Source organism: Epargyreus clarus, unplaced genomic scaffold, assembly GCF_041222505.1.
Source record: "Epargyreus clarus isolate Ecla_fem2 unplaced genomic scaffold, WU_Ecla_fem_2.2 ptg000001l, whole genome shotgun sequence".
Classification (NCBI taxonomy): Eukaryota; Metazoa; Arthropoda; class Insecta; order Lepidoptera; family Hesperiidae; genus Epargyreus; species Epargyreus clarus.
In genome coordinates this window covers 9,651,577-9,671,064 of record NW_027332209.1, presented here as the reverse complement: position 1 = coordinate 9,671,064, position 19,488 = coordinate 9,651,577, and the positions used below count along the sequence as shown (strand labels likewise).

At 34.3% G+C, this 19,488-nt stretch overlaps 2 protein-coding genes across 2 annotated transcripts; both read right to left on the bottom strand.

The window, feature by feature from the left end:
- Nucleotides 1–1,854: 1,854 nt before the first annotated feature.
- Nucleotides 1,855–3,977, bottom strand: LOC140743464 (uncharacterized). Its single transcript, XM_073074793.1, has 2 exons — nt 3,337–3,977; nt 1,855–3,244 (listed from the first exon to the last, which is right to left on the bottom strand). Exons 1-2 carry the CDS (start codon nt 3,651–3,653, stop codon nt 3,184–3,186), a joined length of 378 nt encoding a protein of 125 aa, XP_072930894.1. The 5' UTR covers nt 3,654–3,977; the 3' UTR covers nt 1,855–3,183.
- An 855-nt stretch (nt 3,978–4,832) lies between these two features.
- On the bottom strand, nt 4,833–19,250 carry Grip163 (gamma-tubulin complex component 6). Its single transcript, XM_073074279.1, has 16 exons — nt 18,674–19,250; nt 18,014–18,215; nt 16,828–17,018; nt 16,162–16,297; nt 15,256–15,399; nt 14,634–14,845; nt 13,265–13,457; nt 12,740–12,869; nt 11,842–12,064; nt 11,231–11,462; nt 10,880–11,072; nt 9,367–10,582; nt 8,317–9,133; nt 7,737–7,960; nt 6,923–7,260; nt 4,833–6,592 (listed from the first exon to the last, which is right to left on the bottom strand). The coding sequence occupies exons 1-16, from the start codon at nt 19,073–19,075 to the stop codon at nt 6,355–6,357; spliced, it is 5,091 nt and encodes a 1,696-aa protein (XP_072930380.1). The 5' UTR covers nt 19,076–19,250; the 3' UTR covers nt 4,833–6,354.
- Nucleotides 19,251–19,488: the final 238 nt, after the last annotated feature.

The window sequence follows — 19,488 nt, the reverse complement described above, 5'->3', positions numbered from 1 at the left end:
ATTAGAATAATTTAAATTGATTAAAGTATTTTTAAAAGTGACAAAATATTTGTTTCTTTCATTCAGTTTAGGGCTTTTAAACCTGTGGATTTTTATGTACGAACTCATCGTCACGATATTTTACTAAGCCATCAATTGGGATAATTATTTCTAATAGGTACATGAATTTATTCGACAAAATATGTGTGACTATAAATACAAATTTCATAAGGGCCAAATATACCATTAAATTATATCTGCAACCAAAAATAGCGTGGCACTCTTTTTAATAGCATACAATGAACCTTTTTTTGCAGTACTTCTTCCAATGCGTATAAGGAACAATGACGAATGCACTCGCCGATGCTCGGAGATACGAAAACTTTCCACTAACGATCACACATCCAAGGACGGCCTTTGGTCGCTGTGACACTCAATTGCTAATTTGGCCAAAGTTGTGCGCCATACATCTTCCAGAAAAAACAACTACCTATAATATTCTTAATCCTTTTTCACTATATTACTTACCTTTAAGGCACATTTACGTATTGACAAATTTCCTATTCTCTTTCATATAAAGTAGTTAGGTAAAGTAGTGCATTGTCTAAGTTACCTTAGTTACAAACACCCTATAAATAGTATGCACTACTTAATTGGCTTATAGATAACATGTACTCAACATAATATACCCGTAAGACACATAAGTACTCAGCATTATGTCAATAGGCATACCTATAACATATTTCTTAAGTAGAAAGGATTGGTCGCTACTCTTTACCTTAATAGCATTAGACATAGTAAGTACATACATAATACGCAAACATGTAAACCTAATCCTATTTATACTGTTCCACGCCCAGACAGAATAACATCCGACTGATTTATATTTATGTACATATATTACAATACAACATCTCTCAGTCGCTCCTATGATTTACAAAATATAAAAAAATCTCGAAGTAGAGTAAGTTCTAACTAAAAAATCCCACTTAGGGTCACTCTTTGCAAAAACGATATTGTAATAAAATTTGTGTATTTTATATTGAAACTTCTATTGAGTTTTCCACTGATTAATCATGTTTCTTATCTAAGGCGTATGTACTTACATTTTTCATAACATGATTCACACCTATGCAAAACTTCATGGCCAAGTTTCCTACCGATATCATTAGTTTATTAGTTTCGTGATAAAACTTGTAAATAATGTAAAACACTATTAATTGAAGATTAAGTCGCAAATATGTTCAGCATTCACAGAATGTTAATAATTGACTCTACATTCTAATTCTTTCATTCTAATCCCTTAAAATTAAAATTTCTCACTTCTATATTGGATATCAGAAACTTTATATTCAAGACAAGATTCTTTAAGATCTAACTTATACCTATAACAAATATTCAAAAAGTATTCGAAGAATCAATTTTCTCAAATAGTAATCAGAGATCGATATTTAATATGCAGATATACTAAATATCGAAAGGGCATATTTTGTATATTCCATTCAAAAATATGGTCAATGGAACTTGAAAGTACGAAAAAATGTAGCATCAAGTGATACACTACCATAAATAAACACTATAAGAGATGAAACAACCTATATAGATAAACATCCAAATACATATTTTGTTCCGCATAGGTCAGGTTCGTATCAGACCAGTGAATGTGTGTGTTGTCGGGATTACTTCCCCCTGCAGTGGGGTGCGCTCCCCACCCCATTGCAAGCCGGAATATTCCAGAAACGAAACTCCCGAGCGTTCGAGCACCGAGCGTCGTAATAATAACGTAATAAAAGAATGTAAGACCCCAGTTTTATAGTTCGACATAAAACTGTAATGTTATTCAATCAAATAGGAGATGAAATAAAACATAAAAAATATTTAATAAGCATTATATTTTAAATTTTCAGATCAGACAATGCAATTGCATACATGCAGTACGATAAATCTAGTGTATTACTTAGACGAAACTTTAAAGTACGGACACAAAACATCCAGTGATAAATTCAAGAGTTTATAAAACAGATAGCTATGAATTCTGTAGTTTATGGCAGTTCTGTATTCAGTTAAAAGGAACACGTACATGCAACTTAAAATCCGACCAAAACTTGTTGACATAATTTTGAAAATCTCTTCGAGATATCACTTACATTAAAAATACATACGATCATATAATACTTCAGTTTCACTGACAACTAACATACGAAAAGGTACATTTAATAAAGCTGGTCCGATTACACAGTCATAATTTAACATTACATAAAATCATGCAGTTTTTTAACAAAAATAATAATAATACTTAGCTTATATTAATTGGGGCACTCCCCGTGTTCTATCTAGTAATACTTGTCTATCACTGTCCAATAGATGACTACAATCGCTTTGCCCTATAGTTATCAATATCGACAGTTCACATACTAGTAGGTATAAGTAGTAATACATAAATAATAGTTAAGGATATTACAGTCATGGAAACCCTTTCAGTTACAAAAGATGGCTTTTTATTACAGTACATTTGCGATCATTTTCTTTTAACAAATTTAATATTTCACAAACGTTTTATGTACTATTGTTGAAAATAGATTCCAATACTTGATTTAATAGCAAACATAAAAAAACTAATACATTTCTAAAAGTAGGTAAATCATCACATTAGCCTCGGTAAGAATTTCTAAAACTCTTTCCATGTATTATGCAAAGGAACCTCAAAATTTTAGCAGCGACTCTATGTCACAAATCAAAAGAAAGATACATTATCTTCCGTAAAACTAAATAACTCCAACTTACAAATTATCTATAGCAAATCACAGATACCAATTTCGAACTGCCATCTACTAAAAATTACCACCGGATGATGTTAGCGCATCTCTCTACGAGGGCTCCGGTATCCAACTTAACCTAAGCGCAGTCTTAAAACATTCAACATACAGCCCTGTTACAATTTCACACAAACAACATCATATCGATACATTATACAGTATACAGTTTCTAATGAATAACCCTTACGATCAAAACATACATGCAACAGTTAGGAGAAGCGAACCGAATGTATGAATACTAATACTAATGCATCGTGTGCACTCCAAAAGTGATTAAGTTCCGAGCTTCCATCGCAGGTTATTAGCACATTCATAAGTCTACTCAACTCGGGGCACTATCTCGTACGTATCACAGATGGTGTGTCGGCGCGGGCGCCACGGCTCGCCGTCACAGGTAGGGCATGCAGGCGCCGCAGCGCGAGTGTCGCTCCGGGGAGTCGGCGCGCGCCCTGCACACAAGCACGCCCGGTTAGCTCACGAGCTGCGCTCCTCGCCGCGCGACTCCGACCGCCCGAGGGCCCGTCGCAACTTTTCCACCAACCTGCTGTGAAACTTGTCCGAATCCCGCGGGCCGCGCGGCGGGCTAGCCGAGCCCTTGGGGCTCTCGTGCGCGGTCCTCAGCGAGACCCGCGACGGCGGCGCGCGGCAGTACGACAGCGAGCGCATGGCGGGCGCGCTGCGGTGCGGGCTGAGCGCGGCCGCGCGCGGCGACAGCGCCGGGCCCTCCGAGCGCGACTCCGACACCTTGCGCACCCGCCCGCCGGCGCCGGCCTTCTCCGCGGACTCCGACGCTCGCCGAGACCGCTGGGAGTTGTATATGTCCCAATCGTTCTTCACTACCGGCATCATGAACGCCATCTCGGCGGTTGCAACGGTGACTCTTGTAATTTAACGTTTTTGTAAGCGTGTAGCCGCTCGTAGCGAAGAAAACTATCGTAGTACTCCGGAAAACTCTTCACGGATCGATAGCTCCGATTCGCCGATAAGTTTCCACCGAGTCGATATTTTTCACAGAATGTTTATTTTTTGGATGTCGAATGAACCAAATTGATGTTTATTCAACAATAGTAGGAAGGGAACTGAAGGAGGGAATGTAAGCTTTCACTTCAATGTCACTCGCGCTGAACCGATAAGGCTCAGATGTTCACCTCAGGACGAATTGCAATAGAATGAGGTATTCATGAAAACACACCCTGATTATAAGGAAAATATTGGCGCCACTGTCGCAACGGATATAAACGACAACTAATAAATACGGAGTGTACGTACGTTAATTACAATATATAATATTTCAGAGTACAATAAATTTTACACGTGGTTTAAAAACACCAGAAATGGAGATATATAAATACTATATAATATATATATAATTAGATAACAAATGTTTTAATATTAAAACTATTTTCATAATAGTCTACTGGACGATAGATGGCAGATAAAAGTTTGCTATTCAACGCTAGATGGCGCTACTAAGTGTAACAAGTTAAACATAACTTACAATAGATGACTCTGTAATAATCTCTTTATTAAAACAACAAAACAAGTTACATAAATAAGGAAATTCTTCTTTTTTTCTTAAAATCTCTTTTAGGTATAAAAATATAGGAACTGCGTGATAATAAAGACATGCTGTTGCTCTAATTGTAATTGACACATTTAGTGGTGCGCGTTGGACTATTTCCTTAGATTCCCCTAAACTCCATTAAAATGTCATAATTATTTCTATTGATAAATTTATTCTCATATTTTTGAAACATCAACAAAGTCTCTCTGGAATGTTTACTACATAGAACCCCATAGATTATAAAATATAGGTTAACGATCTTGATTTAAAAACTTTTTATGGATTAAAACATGTTCGCACTTTGATAACATATAAATATTATCATATCATAATGTTTAGACAAAAATTGTTATGAGTGATTTGTAGATTTGACTGTGTTTAACGTCGTAAAGGGTTTCCACATCGCTGCCCTAACAACATGTATTTATGAAAATATATTTAATGGTTTAATGGACCGAAAATAATAAACTGTATTCATATAAAAAAAGCTTTATTCACATATTTTAAATACAAAAGGGTGTAAACCAAAAAGCTGATGATTTAAAGACGCCAAGTAACATTTTCTCGATTATTATGTTAGACAATAAAAAAAACTTAATAATAATTTATAAATGCAGTTAAAATAGTATATATATTTAATGAATATGTAAAATTAAAATATTGGATTATGTTTTACCAATTTGACACACAAAATATCCTTAATTTCAAATACCTGATAATAAGTAATGGAATATTCTTAAAAAAGAATATTAATTTAAAATAATAATCAGTTACACAAATACTGTATTAAACGCATTCAACAAACTGCAAACATCTATGGTGACCAAATTAACTTCTACGTTCTAAATGTGATAAACATATAAAAATAGGTTCACACAAATATTCTGTTAACAATCTCTATTACTATTTAAGCGGTATTTATCTAACCTAATATAACAATAAAACACATTCTTTAAACTTCTACGATACAACGAACTCTTTTGATTCTAATATTGGCTAAAACTGTAGTTATTTTTAGAAATAATTCCGTGAGTATTGAACATAAATGTAAATCGGTCTAAACTTAGATCTCAAAATGATGGAACTCAGTTAATAAGGTGCTAATAGTTCCTAAAATTAAGCCTAAATTGCGTACTATTCCTCAACGACCGTGGTGCAGTGGTATCTATACTAATTTGACACACAGAAGGTACAAGTTTTGATCCTCGGCCAACAAAATAAAAAATATGTTTGTTTTGACCTTTTATTTTGATCCTAGATGAATTCAATCTTATAAAGATACTAACAGGCGTAACACGAACATCAGAAAAAGCGATATAACGCCCGATATAGGCTAATCAATTCTTGCTCCAAGAGCCAATGACATATTTCTACCAACTCTAGAACTTAATCCTACTTCCATTGCGGTCCTTTTTATTAAAACCAGGAAGTATAAAAGAGATTATCATCATTATCAGATCTTTAAGTTTCGGATATTTTCATTGAAATAATGTATAATTACACAAGCATTGAGTTTTTAGTTAAAATATGTTGAAAACCTAAGAATAAGATTTTACTTTATAACGTACCTTATTGATTATAGTAAATTAGGTGGGAAGAATATCACAGTATCCTGTTAAAATGACAAGTGAATTAAAAATGGTAAACAAAACCTTCAAATTACATTTAATAAAAGTAATAAATTAAGCATAATTAAGTTAATGAACATAATGTTTTATGAATACAATTTTATAAATATTCGAGACGGAACCAATTATTTATTCGTATTTACTTAAATTAAACGTAATAAGCTCAAATACGTGTTTTGTAACAAATATCACTGATTATGCAATATAATAATATTCTTCAACAAAACCGCTAATCAACAAATTGCTAAGCATAACAATTTTAAGCGAATTTTAACAGATCTTGCTTAAAATACTCATAATATCCGCTTGTTAACAAAACAAACTTCTTTATAAGAAACAATTTCACAACCTCTTAGAAGATACATCTTCAAGTTGATTGAACACTTATATTGGTGTCTTCCTTGGACTTATTATGGTCGTAGTAACCATTTAAATTGACCATCGTGAGTAGTTCTACTAAATGCCTTTGGTAACCGCACTCCATTAACTTTGTTACTACTTTGTGCAAGTACTTCGCGAGTTTTTCAAATAAATGGAACAATTCCTCAAGTTGCACGAAGCTGGAGTGAGTGAAACAACCGTTCAGTTCTTTTTGTTGCCATTCTCTGTAACACATACAAATCATAAAAATACAATTTATATATCACTACATATATATTTATAAATACGAGTTACCCTTTGAACATTTGTATATATAAAAAAAATACCAAAGTTTGTATGGCTAATTTACAATATAAAGAAAAATTACTTTGAAGAATACCCAATAAAGAATGAATGAATTATGCATATTTGTTTAGTAGCAGTGGATAGTAGTCCACATAAACATCAAAGAAAAATTTAAGATAAATTTTGAAATCTCTCAGATATCAGAATTAGATATACATTTAAATTTTATTCATTCCTGTAAATAGAAACATATGTTTCTTATAACTTACCCAGATTTCAAAACGCGACTGAACTTTAGTATCACAGTGAAAATATCATTCAATAACTTCATGACTGGCGTCGATCTATTATTCAAAAGGCATCTGAACAACACTTTCTTTATATACACCACGTGGCACTCGTACAAATCATCGAGTGTTCGAGCCTTCTTCAAATCCTTCTCAAACTCCGTCCAAGAGCTGAGTATACAAGTAGTCACTATGTAATTGTCCAATGCCCTTATTAAAGAGGCCATCACGTGCCTGTAGATTTGTACCGATATGTAGTGAGGAGATCTGAGGAGTTTCCGTGAGTGCTGTCGAGATAGCTTCGCCGATAACTTCAGTGTCTGGAAGTGATTTATAAAAATGTAAATATAACATTTTAACAATCTCTTAAGTAAATTATTATGTAGATCCTTTTTCTGTTAACAAGGTGAAAACTAGGTTGTGAGGTGTATTTGCAAACTGAGGCTGTGATGACAATACAATTGTCTGTCAGTTAATAATTATAGACCGTTAACTGACATTGTACCGGCGAGTCTCAGGATTGAACTCCGCGAAAATATTTGGAATTTAGGTAAATATTGTATTAGATATGGAAGTATGAACTCTTTTTATTTGAGTACCTTGTATAAATATTGATTTTAAGTTTTTTAAATTATATATAGCAGGGAAAATTAATAGTTCTCACAGTATGTAAGACAATTCAATTAATAATATTGGGTGGAATCGGTTGGAATAATTGTTTTCTCACTTACTAAACCTCGGAATATTTTCAGTAGCTACTTTACACTGTATGCTAGACTAGCACGAACATCCTCACCTCAAAGTCCTCACTAAGAACCCAAAATATTCTCCTCATCTTGATCAAAAACTGGAAGACCCTTGCGTACCGGAGCAGAGCTTCCTGAGACAGTATGATGTTCAGCGGCCAACTAACAGAGTATGTTAGGGAGAGGCATTGTAGGACATCAGGAGAACTGTGTTGGAAGCTTAGCGGCGAATCCGTTATCGTAAACGAGAGGTTCTCGGAAAATTTGTGAACATCTGAAAAATAAATAATAAAGCATCATGTACACAAATTTATAAAACAATGGCTGTATTTTATTTCAAAATATTTTCTAAACTCTAATTTTTATTTTTTTATTTTCTAGAGCCTATAAAAAATATCCGTTTTATACTGAAAATAGTTAATTGTTTTTTTTTTCGGGATATTAAATACTGTATGTATTCTCCCAAATATCTACGATACACTATCCTCAATTTATAAGTATTAAAATGGTATTACAAATATACCACAAGATGACAAAATTCAAAGTCCAGAAACACTCAAAATAATTTTCATTATATGTGAATTTTGGTTTACTACAAACTGAAAATAAAACTATTAGATTTTAACTTACGTGATATTGATGACCCGAGAGCTTTATCCAATATGTTGTGTAAAGTTGCAAAGTTCAATAATTCCTGAGGGTTTAGCGTTTTAGTGAGCTTCATAAACAGATTGTGGCATATGCTTCTAGAAAATTCCCCGTCCATCAAAAAGAAATAGTCCTTTAAACTCCTCAAATGCTCATACATATCCAAGTTAACAAGGAAATACGTTAGAATCGAATTATTTACGACTTCCAACTGATATGTTAATGGCAACATTACCGATCTTTGGAGACAAGCGGTCAGTGTTGCTATATTATCACTCCCTGTTTCATATTTATCATCGTCATCTTCGAAAATTCGAGAAGAAAATATATTATTGTATGGCGGTTTCTTTACCTCCTCCATTATTTTGGCTGGATGAGTGTAGAATGACAGAGAAGTGTTCGAGCTCATTTTATTATTGAAATAGTCCTTTGAAAACTTTTGCAACTCCTTTACACCAAACGGATCGAAATTATCCAAATTGTAAGAGCCGTCTAGTATATTGAATACTGACGTTCTAATATTGATATTCTTTGCGTCACATAGATCCATAGATTTTACCGGTGAGTTATCCGGACTAGCTTCAGTTTGAACATCACTAACGCCTTCTGAAGCTGCGGCGTCATCGTCAACTATTAGAGAGAAATTAAACCCGTCTGATGTTAGGAAATCTTTGTCTTTATTCGGTTTGATTTTTCCTGATTCTAAATCTTTGCTTGTTTCACTTCTAGGCGTAAACACATCGCTAGTCATTGGGCCGTCGGTTGGCATATCCGCAGTAGTTGGAGTTTCTAAATCAAGCTAAAAATAAACATTATCAATGTTAATAAATATGTTGTTATGAAAACCTCAAACCAAATATAAACCTTATTTTGTCAATAATTTGTTACATTTTGTTATTTATATTTTTTAAATCATAGTGTAGTAAATATTATAAATACATACTTTTTAACAATTCATTCTTATTAAGTAAAACGTTCATAAACTTAGTAAATAATATATTCAACATTTATATATTGTATAAGAGGACTTACCCTTGGGAAGTATTCTCCTGGCGTAAGTGCCCCAGTGCTGGGCGTGGTACCGAAATTCTTAGCAGAGGTATCTTCATACGGTTTTAAATTCAATGTCAAGCTAGATTTTCTCGCCATATTAGGTTTAGAAATCGTCTTCGTTCCCGTTTCATATTCAGAGCCGAGAATTTTATTTTTATTCCGCACCGCTTCCTCTTGTGCCACATTGAGAGCTTCTTTCTTCGCCGCAATTTCAACAGGAAGATTGTATTCGACTCCTAATACTTTCTGTTTATTTATCAACGCCTCTTTTTGGGCCTCAGTTCTTGGTTCTGTGGGCACATGTTTCGTTTCTTCTTTGATAAGGCCGAATTCTGCGCCGAGAACTTTCAGTTTATTTCTCCTCGCTTCTGCATATGGCGACCATTCGTCTTCTACATTATTTTCTTCGTCCACGGAAGGCAGTTTTATTAACGGCGCTGTATCTTTTATTTGGTTGTTTTCATTATCGGTTTGACCAAACTCATGTGACATAACTTTGTGCTTATTTTTCAATGCCTCCTGTCGCATTTCTAAAAATCTGATATTATCAAACGCGTCATTTAGATTGGCTCCTATAACTTTGTTAGATGTTCCAAAGTTCGTGGTATTAGTATTATTTTCAGTGTCATGTGTGACGACGTTACCTTGCGTATCAATAACAACTTCATTATCGCATTTAGTCTCTTCTTTGTGTTTTGATACGCCAAATATACTTTTGGCAACGTTACAAATAGCGCTAAATACATCACTAGAGCTTTCCGCTTTCGCCTTATTAGCAACTGATTCGGATTTTTTTACAATTTCTTCCAACTCTATTGATGGGGTTGAATCAGTCATATTGGTTTCTATTATTCGAGTATTATCATTATTATTATCATTATTATTGTCATTGTTATTGTCGTTATTTCCATTGTTGTTATCATTATCGTTATCATTTTTTATGTTATTATCATCGTTACCATCATAGATGTCATCATCAGACCTTGTATCACAACTTTGTATTGACATTTGCATAACAGCTTCATTTCTCTGGTGTTCTAGTTCTAATTTTTCTCGTTTCAGATTTCGTTCTTCGGTCGATAGTAATTGCATTCTACTTTGATCCAATTGTAATCGTTTTATCTTCCACTCAGTGTGTATCTTACTTTTTTCGACTTCCATGTTTAATTTCGAATAATATTCCATCATCTTATTTCTACAAAAATAGAAGATATTTGTAAATACAAACAACAGTAAGTAATCTATTAGGTAAATGTTACTTGAATTAATTTGAAGAAATTGAATCTGATATTAAACAAAACAAAGCCATGCAAACGAAGCTAAATAATCTTATCCCCACACATACGCACACACTCATTACACACATACATATTAAATGAAATCGAACTATTATTCCCATATCGTATTATTCGACATCTTTTAATATAAAATAAGAGCGAAAAAGACATCTATACTTATAACAACAAACAGCAGTCAATTTAAGGTAAATTACCTTTCGTCTTCCTTCAACCTAGCATCAACTTCCTCGGTGGCCCGCTCAGCGGCTTCTTCTAGGGCATAGCGTTTTCTCTCGCGTTGCTTCGCTTCGTTCTTAGCCGCTTTGGCTTCAGCGATCGCCGCTTCTAACACCCTGAGAGAGTGCTGCTTTTCCGCTATTATGAGCTGAGCTAATCTTTTGCGCTCCGCTAAAAATATAGAAATTATAATTAAAAATTAAATCTTTAGAATTAGAAAATCATCAAGTAATTTAAAAGACGGTGGATCCCACCATAGTAATGTCAATTTCTGCATTATAACAAGTAAGCTCTTCAAGAAATAAAGAAAACTATAATATAGATCTCACCAACAATCTTCTCCATAGTCTCGGCTTGTTTCAACGACGCCATTTCGGTGAACGCCTTCCTCTCAGCCTCCCGCTTCAGCAGTATCTGGTCGAAGGTCACCGGCTCCCCGCTGACGAACAGGCACCTCGTTCTGTACACATCAAGCACTTGCTGTTGACGACCGAGCTCTTCAAATGTAGCGCAACATCGCACTGAGGGGTGGTCGGATGATATGAGGAGTACTAAGGGATCCTACAAAAATAATATAGCAATTAAAATATATTTCATGGTTTATTGGTTAGAATTGATCTGGACACTATTTTACTAATTTTGACCAATTTACCAGACCATAACATTCAGTATAGTCCGCGTAAAACTAACGAACTAACCCGCTCTGAATATAGAAATGAATCGCGTCGCCATAGCAAATTGTATGACTACACCTACTCGCAACAACTTCAAAGCGGACTAGCAGTTTGACGCGGACTATACTTCTGTACTAAAACCTTTAATTCATACTATAGAATGCGGTGTCGTAGCTCGAAACACAGAGAATCTTAAATACTCTTACTATATTAAATGCCGTCTATGTGGCTATAAGAATAAAATTTGTTACCATTATACTACTTACATTAGGATTACACAGTTTGAGCAACCTCAACGACTTCCCACACAACAATATGAATGATGCAATAGGTCTCAGGAAGTCTGGCACGGCCACACTCAGAGTTATATGGAATCCCTTGTCCCAGTAGCGCTTCGTTCGCGAGTTCACGTATTGATTGTCTTTCCGAATGAAAAACTCGTTGTATCTATCGTCCAGCTCGCCTTCGAAAATAAACCTTTCGATAAATCTGAAAATTGTATTTATATTGTAAGATATTGAGACAAATCTTTCCACCAAACTCAACATAGTCCAAGACTGGTAACTTCATAATAATCTGTTAAATGTTGACCCGATATGAATTACAATTTGAAAGTTACTGTACTTTAAACGTAAAACAAATAAACAAACGACGTAAATTAAAAAAAAATGGTTTCTTTCTTTTCAGGACCCAATAAAAGGGAAACATTTAGCAAACACAGCCTAAACCAATATTGTTGCATGAGTGTTAATTACTTAAAAATATAAATGTATCTTTGTATCCTGTAAAAGAACGAAATAGTGAGACTGATTATACCATTTCATTTATTTGATATGTATTTTTTTTTTAAATATATAAGAGTAGCAGACGAGCATGCAGTCCACCTAATGATGATGATGGTAAGTGGCTACTGCCACCCATGGATATCTGTAATCAACCCCAGATAGGATTAGATATTCCTACCCGAGGTCGGCCACAGATGCGCCGCTACCCCTGAGGACTAAGCTGGAACGCCTCGGAAACGTCTGTCTCTCTTACCACACCCTTCAAACCGGAACACAGCAGCGCCTAACACTGCTGTTATTAGGTAGAAATAGGTGTGGCGGTGGTGCCGCCGGAGTCGAACCACAAAAGTATTTTAGAAGGTATTTTAAATATATTTACTTGAAATAAACCTTGCACACGGAAAACAAGGAGCTGAATAAAGTTTGCGCAGTTCTTTTGTGCGTCACCAATGATATTTCGTTGAAAAAATACGACATTAGCTCGGCCCCATGGGGTAAGGTTTTGGATTCTGAAATTAATGAATCAATATTAAATTTAATTTAGAAATTACTGCTTAAACATGTATATAAGTACATACTTAAAAATGCATGGACAGTAATTGTGACAGTTCACAAGATAACTATATATTGATATGCGTAACAGATAAATGTAGATTATTATGTTATTGCCATGAAGTTTCTTATTGAGCTGAACATAATATTACTATCTATACCCTTGCAATCGCCCAATCGTATATTCATGAGAAAGAAAAAATCACTAAAATAATATAAATTTATTTCATTATTAATGTTTTGAAAGGGCTCAAAATGACCTTAATTTTTATATTATGTGTCAACACTTAACCCTGACTTCGCTATTAAATAGTTAAGCTAATAATACTTTAATATTCAAGATTTATCTTACCTATATTAATCATCTTATATATTGAAGCGACAGTTTCTATTTCATATTTTAGTGGCTCAATGTGATACAATATCTCCAGTAATGTTGGCATGCAGTTTAATTCTTCGGAACTGTTCTTGCAGTATTTTTCGTATATCTCTGTGGCTATCAATCGGAACTTCAGAAGATATCTCCTTACTACTTCTCTGGCGGCCTAAATGAACGCAAACAATGTTTTAGTTTAAAATAAGTGGCTGAATGGTTATGTAACAGCAGTGTTAAGCGCTGCTGTGTTCCGGTTTGAAGGGTGTGCCGGAACACAGCAGCGGGCACGATTACGATTCTTACGGCGCCAAAATTTTAATGCGTATCCTTATAGATCTCGACGAGACAAGACGAAAACTAAGAATATTTTTTTTTGATATCTCGCTTAGTTTTCGAGATATCGATATTTAAAAATCGAAAAATAAAAAAAAATATATATTCTTTTAATGATGTATTTCGATAGATTTTTGGAAAAGAAAACGAAAACAAAGAATAATATTTTTCGATATCTTGCTTAGTTTTCAAGATATTAATAAATACATTATTAAAAATGTTGGAATTTTATTGAAAAAATTTTTTGAAGATATATTTTATCCTTTATTATGATTATCATTATTATTATGATAATAATAATAATAATAAAAAAAACCTAACCTAACCTAACCTAACCTAACCAACTCAAATTTCAATCACCTCTAACTTCGTTGTCCCTTGCCCGATTTCTAATTATTTTATACCATCGTACTCGTCTCAACGATACCTTTTCGCACATACTACTTCCGTTTCTCTCCGTTTTCTAAATTTTTAAATATAATTTTCTCCGTTTTTCAAAAATCAATTTTTGGTTTTTCTCATTTTCCTCCGCCGTTTCTTAACGAATTCTCTTCATTTTTCTTCTACCGTATTCTGCACGTCCTCCCCTATCCGGAGATACCAGTCGCACCCGTTTCCGCCGCGCCGTTCCTCGGCAATTTCACTTTTAAAACGCAAAAAATCAAAATTTTCGAATAATTTTTGAGTATCGATATCTCGAAAACTAAGCGAGATATCAAAAAAATTTATTCTTACTTTTCGTCTTGTCTCATCGAAATCTATACGGATCCGCATTCAAATCTTGGCGCCGTAAGAACCGTAATCCCCCCCAGCAGCGCCTAACACTGCTGTTATTAGGTAGAAATAGGTGTAGCGGTGGTGACGCCGGAGTCGAACCTTAAAGGGTTCTACCACCTTCAAGACTGACAGACAACAGACGCTTAAGCAGGGACTTCCCCACTTTAGAGTAACAGGGTACCAGTTTTACCCTTTGGGTACGGAACCCTGTAAATAATATACAACTTTTACTTACTTCATAAATCAATCCCTTGCTATGAAAATGATCTTCAAGGCTCTGATTGAAGGCAAAATTGTAAAGTCTTCTATAATATGTGCCCACTGCGAGAAACGTCGACACATAACCAACTATGCGTTCTTTTGATATGCCTTCCAGTACTAGATTCTCTTTCACATAAAAACAGTTTGATTCTTGACTGAATGGAAAAGAATTTGTTTCCACACCAACTATAAAGATAAATGAACTTTAGTAATAAATTAGGTTTATGAAACAAAGGAAATGTTGAATGAGGCGGAATGCCTCATCATCTTTGTCATCAGGTGTAGCGGCGCATCTGTTGCCGACCTCAAGTAGAAATATCTAATCCTATCTGGGGTTGATAACAGATGTCTATGGGCAGCAATAGCTACTTACCATCAGGTGGATGCACGTTCATCTGCTACTCCTATATTAAAAAAAATAAAAACATCTTTTTCATACATATATTTTAAGAAGACAGTCCTTATAAAAATGTCTGTAAAATTGCAATAAATTGCATATAGGTCTTTTCTTCAAAATATATATTTCGGAATTAATGCTTATTTCCATAATATTTTGCCACGTAAGCATACAAGAACTATCCTTATATTAAACTTACTTATTAAATACATGACATGTCTGATAAATTGCTTCTCAGATATCACATTAAGATCTGAATGGCCACTGTAAATTCTTCTCCAAATTCCTAGTTCCCGTGTTGATGTTGCTATGAGTTGCCTCTCGTTTATAGGTGGAAGTTTAGCTGAAAAGAGAGAATTATTTATACAGTAGAATTTACAAACTATATAATTTTTTTGAGGAATTTGAGGGTACTATGCTATATAGATTATTGGAGTTTTTTTTTTATATCTACACTAATATTATAAAGAGAAAAACTTTGTTTGTTTGTTTGGTTGTAATGAATAGGCTCGAAAACTACTGGACCGATTTTACTGCTACATTATCTATGAGTAACATAGGCTATATTTTATATGAAATATATTTGATAAATAGATTTTGAGGCGGTACAAAGTTTGCCGGGTCAGCTAGATGATAATATAACAAATGAGCCACTGCCGCCCATTGAGAACTGTATTCCTTTAAAGTCCTACAAAGAAAGAAAGAGAGAGATTGGAGTTCTATATGAACTTAACCAAAGAGTCATATATGTGTCTCTTTGGTACTACACCCTTCAAGCCACAATTCATCAATGCTTAACAATGTTAATGTACCGTTAGGTTAAATCGAACATTGTAAAAAACATTTTTTTTAAAAGATGTGTGTTATGGAGTTTCTTTCGCCACTTCTCCATAACAAAACACCTTGTGAAGTGGTGGTAGTTGTATTGAAATTCAAAAAGTTCTCTGTAAATAACCTATTTAGAATAAAACATTTTGATTTGATTTGTAATAGGGCAGCAATATATATGGTGATGGTATCTTGTCAATTGAACCAGAAATGTTCTAACATTTTAAACTTCAATGTTTATATAATTTTTAACTTTTATTTTTTTAACTTTACTTACAAACCACTTCCCATATCTCTAGAGGCACATCTTTGTCCACCTGCATGGCTAGCTCCCAAGTATCAAGACTCTCGTCTGTTTTGGCTCGATACACTTCTTTAACATTGGTTTTCTCACTTGAACTTGCTAATGAAATCTGAAAGAAAATCATATTGATATTTACAATGAAAATGAATGCTAGGACACCAGTTTTCGGTTCCGTAATATAAGGCCAAGTAAAAATATCTTTTGTAATAACCAATTTACCATCATCATTATTATGCCTCACCTGGGCATGGCTATCCTCTCAGAATCTTAATCTAACTAATATTATAAATGTGAGTTTGTTTCCTACTTGCTATACTTTCATGACTTATCTACAAAATTGAAATGGACATAGACCTTTTATCCCAATAAATATACAGTTCCCGAAGGATAGATAAAAGCTTACCACTAAAGAAGTCATAGCTAAACCTTAACTAAAAGTAAAAGTGTTGTAGATCTAGTTAGAAATATTTGGCTCTTACACCATGTTCACAAATTTTTACAATTATTTTTAGAGGTCTCTTAATAATTTCAATTTTCTCATTAGGTTTTCATTCACTTGAAATTCTTATAATAAAATAAATATGTAATACACACATAACATCAAGAAGTGATGACATGTTTCTTCCAAGCGATACTTACTTTAACATTACCTTCAGCAGATGTAGATGAAGGTATCTGAAGATCTCTCGGACCAGTCAGTCTTGGGTAATTGAGTATTGTGGTTTCTGAGTACGGTGATATACAAGTAGAAGTCTTAGATGCCAACGACATAGGACTGAGGAATGTTTTAGTCTCTACTGACCCCAACTGTGAGTAGTTATCAGGAAGAACTGGAACAGTTGATATATATACATTTATAACTTGTTAAAAAAATATATTTCAATACTACAAATAAAAATGATAGCATTCAGAGAGATTCAATTGATTAAGAGATTCAATTATAGAATCATCACAAGTATCATCATCAACCCATTATTGTCCCACTGCTGGGCACGGGTCTCCTCTGGTAATGAAAAGGATTAGGCCATAGTCCACCGCGCTAGCCAAGTGCATATTGGTAGACTTCACATACCTTTGGCATTTTTTTTTTATAAACCTTCACATCACAAATATATTATGATCGAAACTCTAACATTTAAGTGACCACTACCATGACATCACCATACTTATTTCAATAGTAGCAATATTCACTGTAATCAATAGGTATTGGTAGCCAAAGTATGGACAGATAGATGAATTGTAAGCCTACCACATAAAAATAGGTGGCAATGGTACTAACACAGTGGTCATCATAAAATATATCATTACCACTACTTTAAGCTAGACATTGTCCGCGCAAACTGCTAGTCCGCTCTGAAATTGTTCGCTCAGGTGTAGTCAGAGAGCCAATGAGGTCAAACACAACTACAAGCATCGCATCTATGTACTGGCTGGCAAGAGCAGACAGTTACGGGTGGCGGGGGGATCCCGCACTGTCTTCGTCCCACTGATATCTACAATTTGCTGTTGCAATGTGACTCATTTCTTTCAGAGGGGACTAGCAGTTTGACACTAACTTTATAAATAATATTAAAAATAATAAATAAATATTAAACACTTTCTACACTCACTCCCCACACTAGGATTCCCTGTGTCGTGGGTGCCATGGACACACACATAGACAAATACACAAACACCCAGACCCAGAAACAGAAATCTAAATTCATCATTTAGTTACCTGTCTGGCCGGGGATCGAACCCTTTATGCGTCAGACCGGTATGGTGGCCGCTCCGCCATGCAGGTCGTCAAACTATACTTATCCTAACATGTATAATGTTAACTTACATGATCTGGAATCAAAGCTCTCAACGGTATACTCTGTATAGCTCTGTGATTTTTGGTTTTCCAATATAGTGCTCTGGGCTTTCAATGAGTATGGCAACTCAAACACATAAGATGGGAAGTATGAATATGGTTGTGGAGAGCCAAACGGTTCCTTTCTGGGCTTTGGAAGCATCTCATCTAAAAGGCCAAATGAGAATGGATTCTGAAATTAAATGCATGTAAATAATATATAAGTTTGTTCAGTAGTAGTGTTGAATAAAACTAAATAGCTTATAACTTTACAATAAGACGGATTCTGTTAGTTAAGTGTTAATCTAATAAATATAGTTCAAATAACTAAAAAACACGCTTTTATGATAAAATCAACTAAAAAGCTTTCGGTATTCTATTTCTTTCTTTCATACATGCAGGGTAAGATAAGGATGTATGTTGATCTCTTTCTACTGAAAAACGGAGTTACTCACTGACAAACATACAAGTGAAGCTAATATAATATATATGCTGCTGTCAAAATTGCATTAGTTAACAATTTCATATCACCACTCTATCTATTAGCACTAAGCGCATAAATATTAAATGTAACATGCAATTAATGAATGTAACCATAGAATTGGTGAATGTATCCATACAATTAGCGAATGTACCACCACCACCACATACCTGAAACAAATGATCCGCAGTATCAACCTTAACAGAGTCGCGAAGTCCAACCAACAGTCTCAGAGCGTCATACACGCAATCTTTGTGTTCCCCAAAATCCGTCTTGCGAATCTGACTTATAGCGTTTTTCAAATCAAGTGCCCTCTTATACTCGGCGACGTTCTTAACACTTCTTTGCAACACAAAGTGATATGACAACAAGTCTGTTATAGGATCCCCGCCAGTGGAAGGTAACTCGGTCCTCGACTTCCTTAGAATCATTTCGTAAGCATGCGATCTCATTTTCGCCGACAAAAGTTTCTGTGAAACCTTCGTCTGGGAGCATTTCGCTGCTGTTTTATTGCAAAGTTCCGTAACAAGTTCGTAAACTCCAACATTTTCCTTTCGATCGGATACCGACATGTTTCATATCATCCTATTCCTAATTAATGAAAGTTGTATGTAATAAATTATAAGAAGTGTTAATAGCATATACAAGCAAACGCAAACTTATCGACACAAAATCAAAACAACACACAAACAAACAAGACAAAAATTAAATTGAATTTTATTTCATTCATTTTGAAGTTTGACATCTGACATTAAAAATATTTTGAATTTGACAACTAATCCCACCATAGACTCACGTATGGTATGCCAACATGTATATAATAATACTCTATGGGTATGCCTTACATTCTAATATATTGCGTACATTTTTGTGTATTTATTTTATATTCCTACTATATGTATAAAATTAAAATATATAAGTTTAAAATGAAGTAAATAAACTTATTTTTTAGATAAAAATATTTGTAGAGGTATGATATTTGAAT

Bases quoted from the DNA above. Each gene is read 5' to 3' on its own strand.
- LOC140743464 (XM_073074793.1), bottom strand. From the start codon at position 3,653: ATGGCGTTCATGATGCCGGTAGTGAAGAACGATTGGGACATATACAAC. The intron at 3,245-3,336 runs GTTGGTGGAAAA...GCTTGTGTGCAG, and splicing joins TCGGACAAGTTTCACAGCAG to GGCGCGCGCCGACTCCCCGG.
- Grip163 (XM_073074279.1), bottom strand. From the start codon at position 19,075: ATGTCGGTATCCGATCGAAAGGAAAATGTTGGAGTTTACGAACTTGTT. The intron at 13,458-14,633 runs GTAAGTAAAAGT...GCGTTCATTTAG, and splicing joins GCAAGGGATTGATTTATGAA to GCCGCCAGAGAAGTAGTAAG. The intron at 9,134-9,366 runs GTAAGTCCTCTT...GTTTATTTTTAG, and splicing joins CAGGAGAATACTTCCCAAGG to CTTGATTTAGAAACTCCAAC.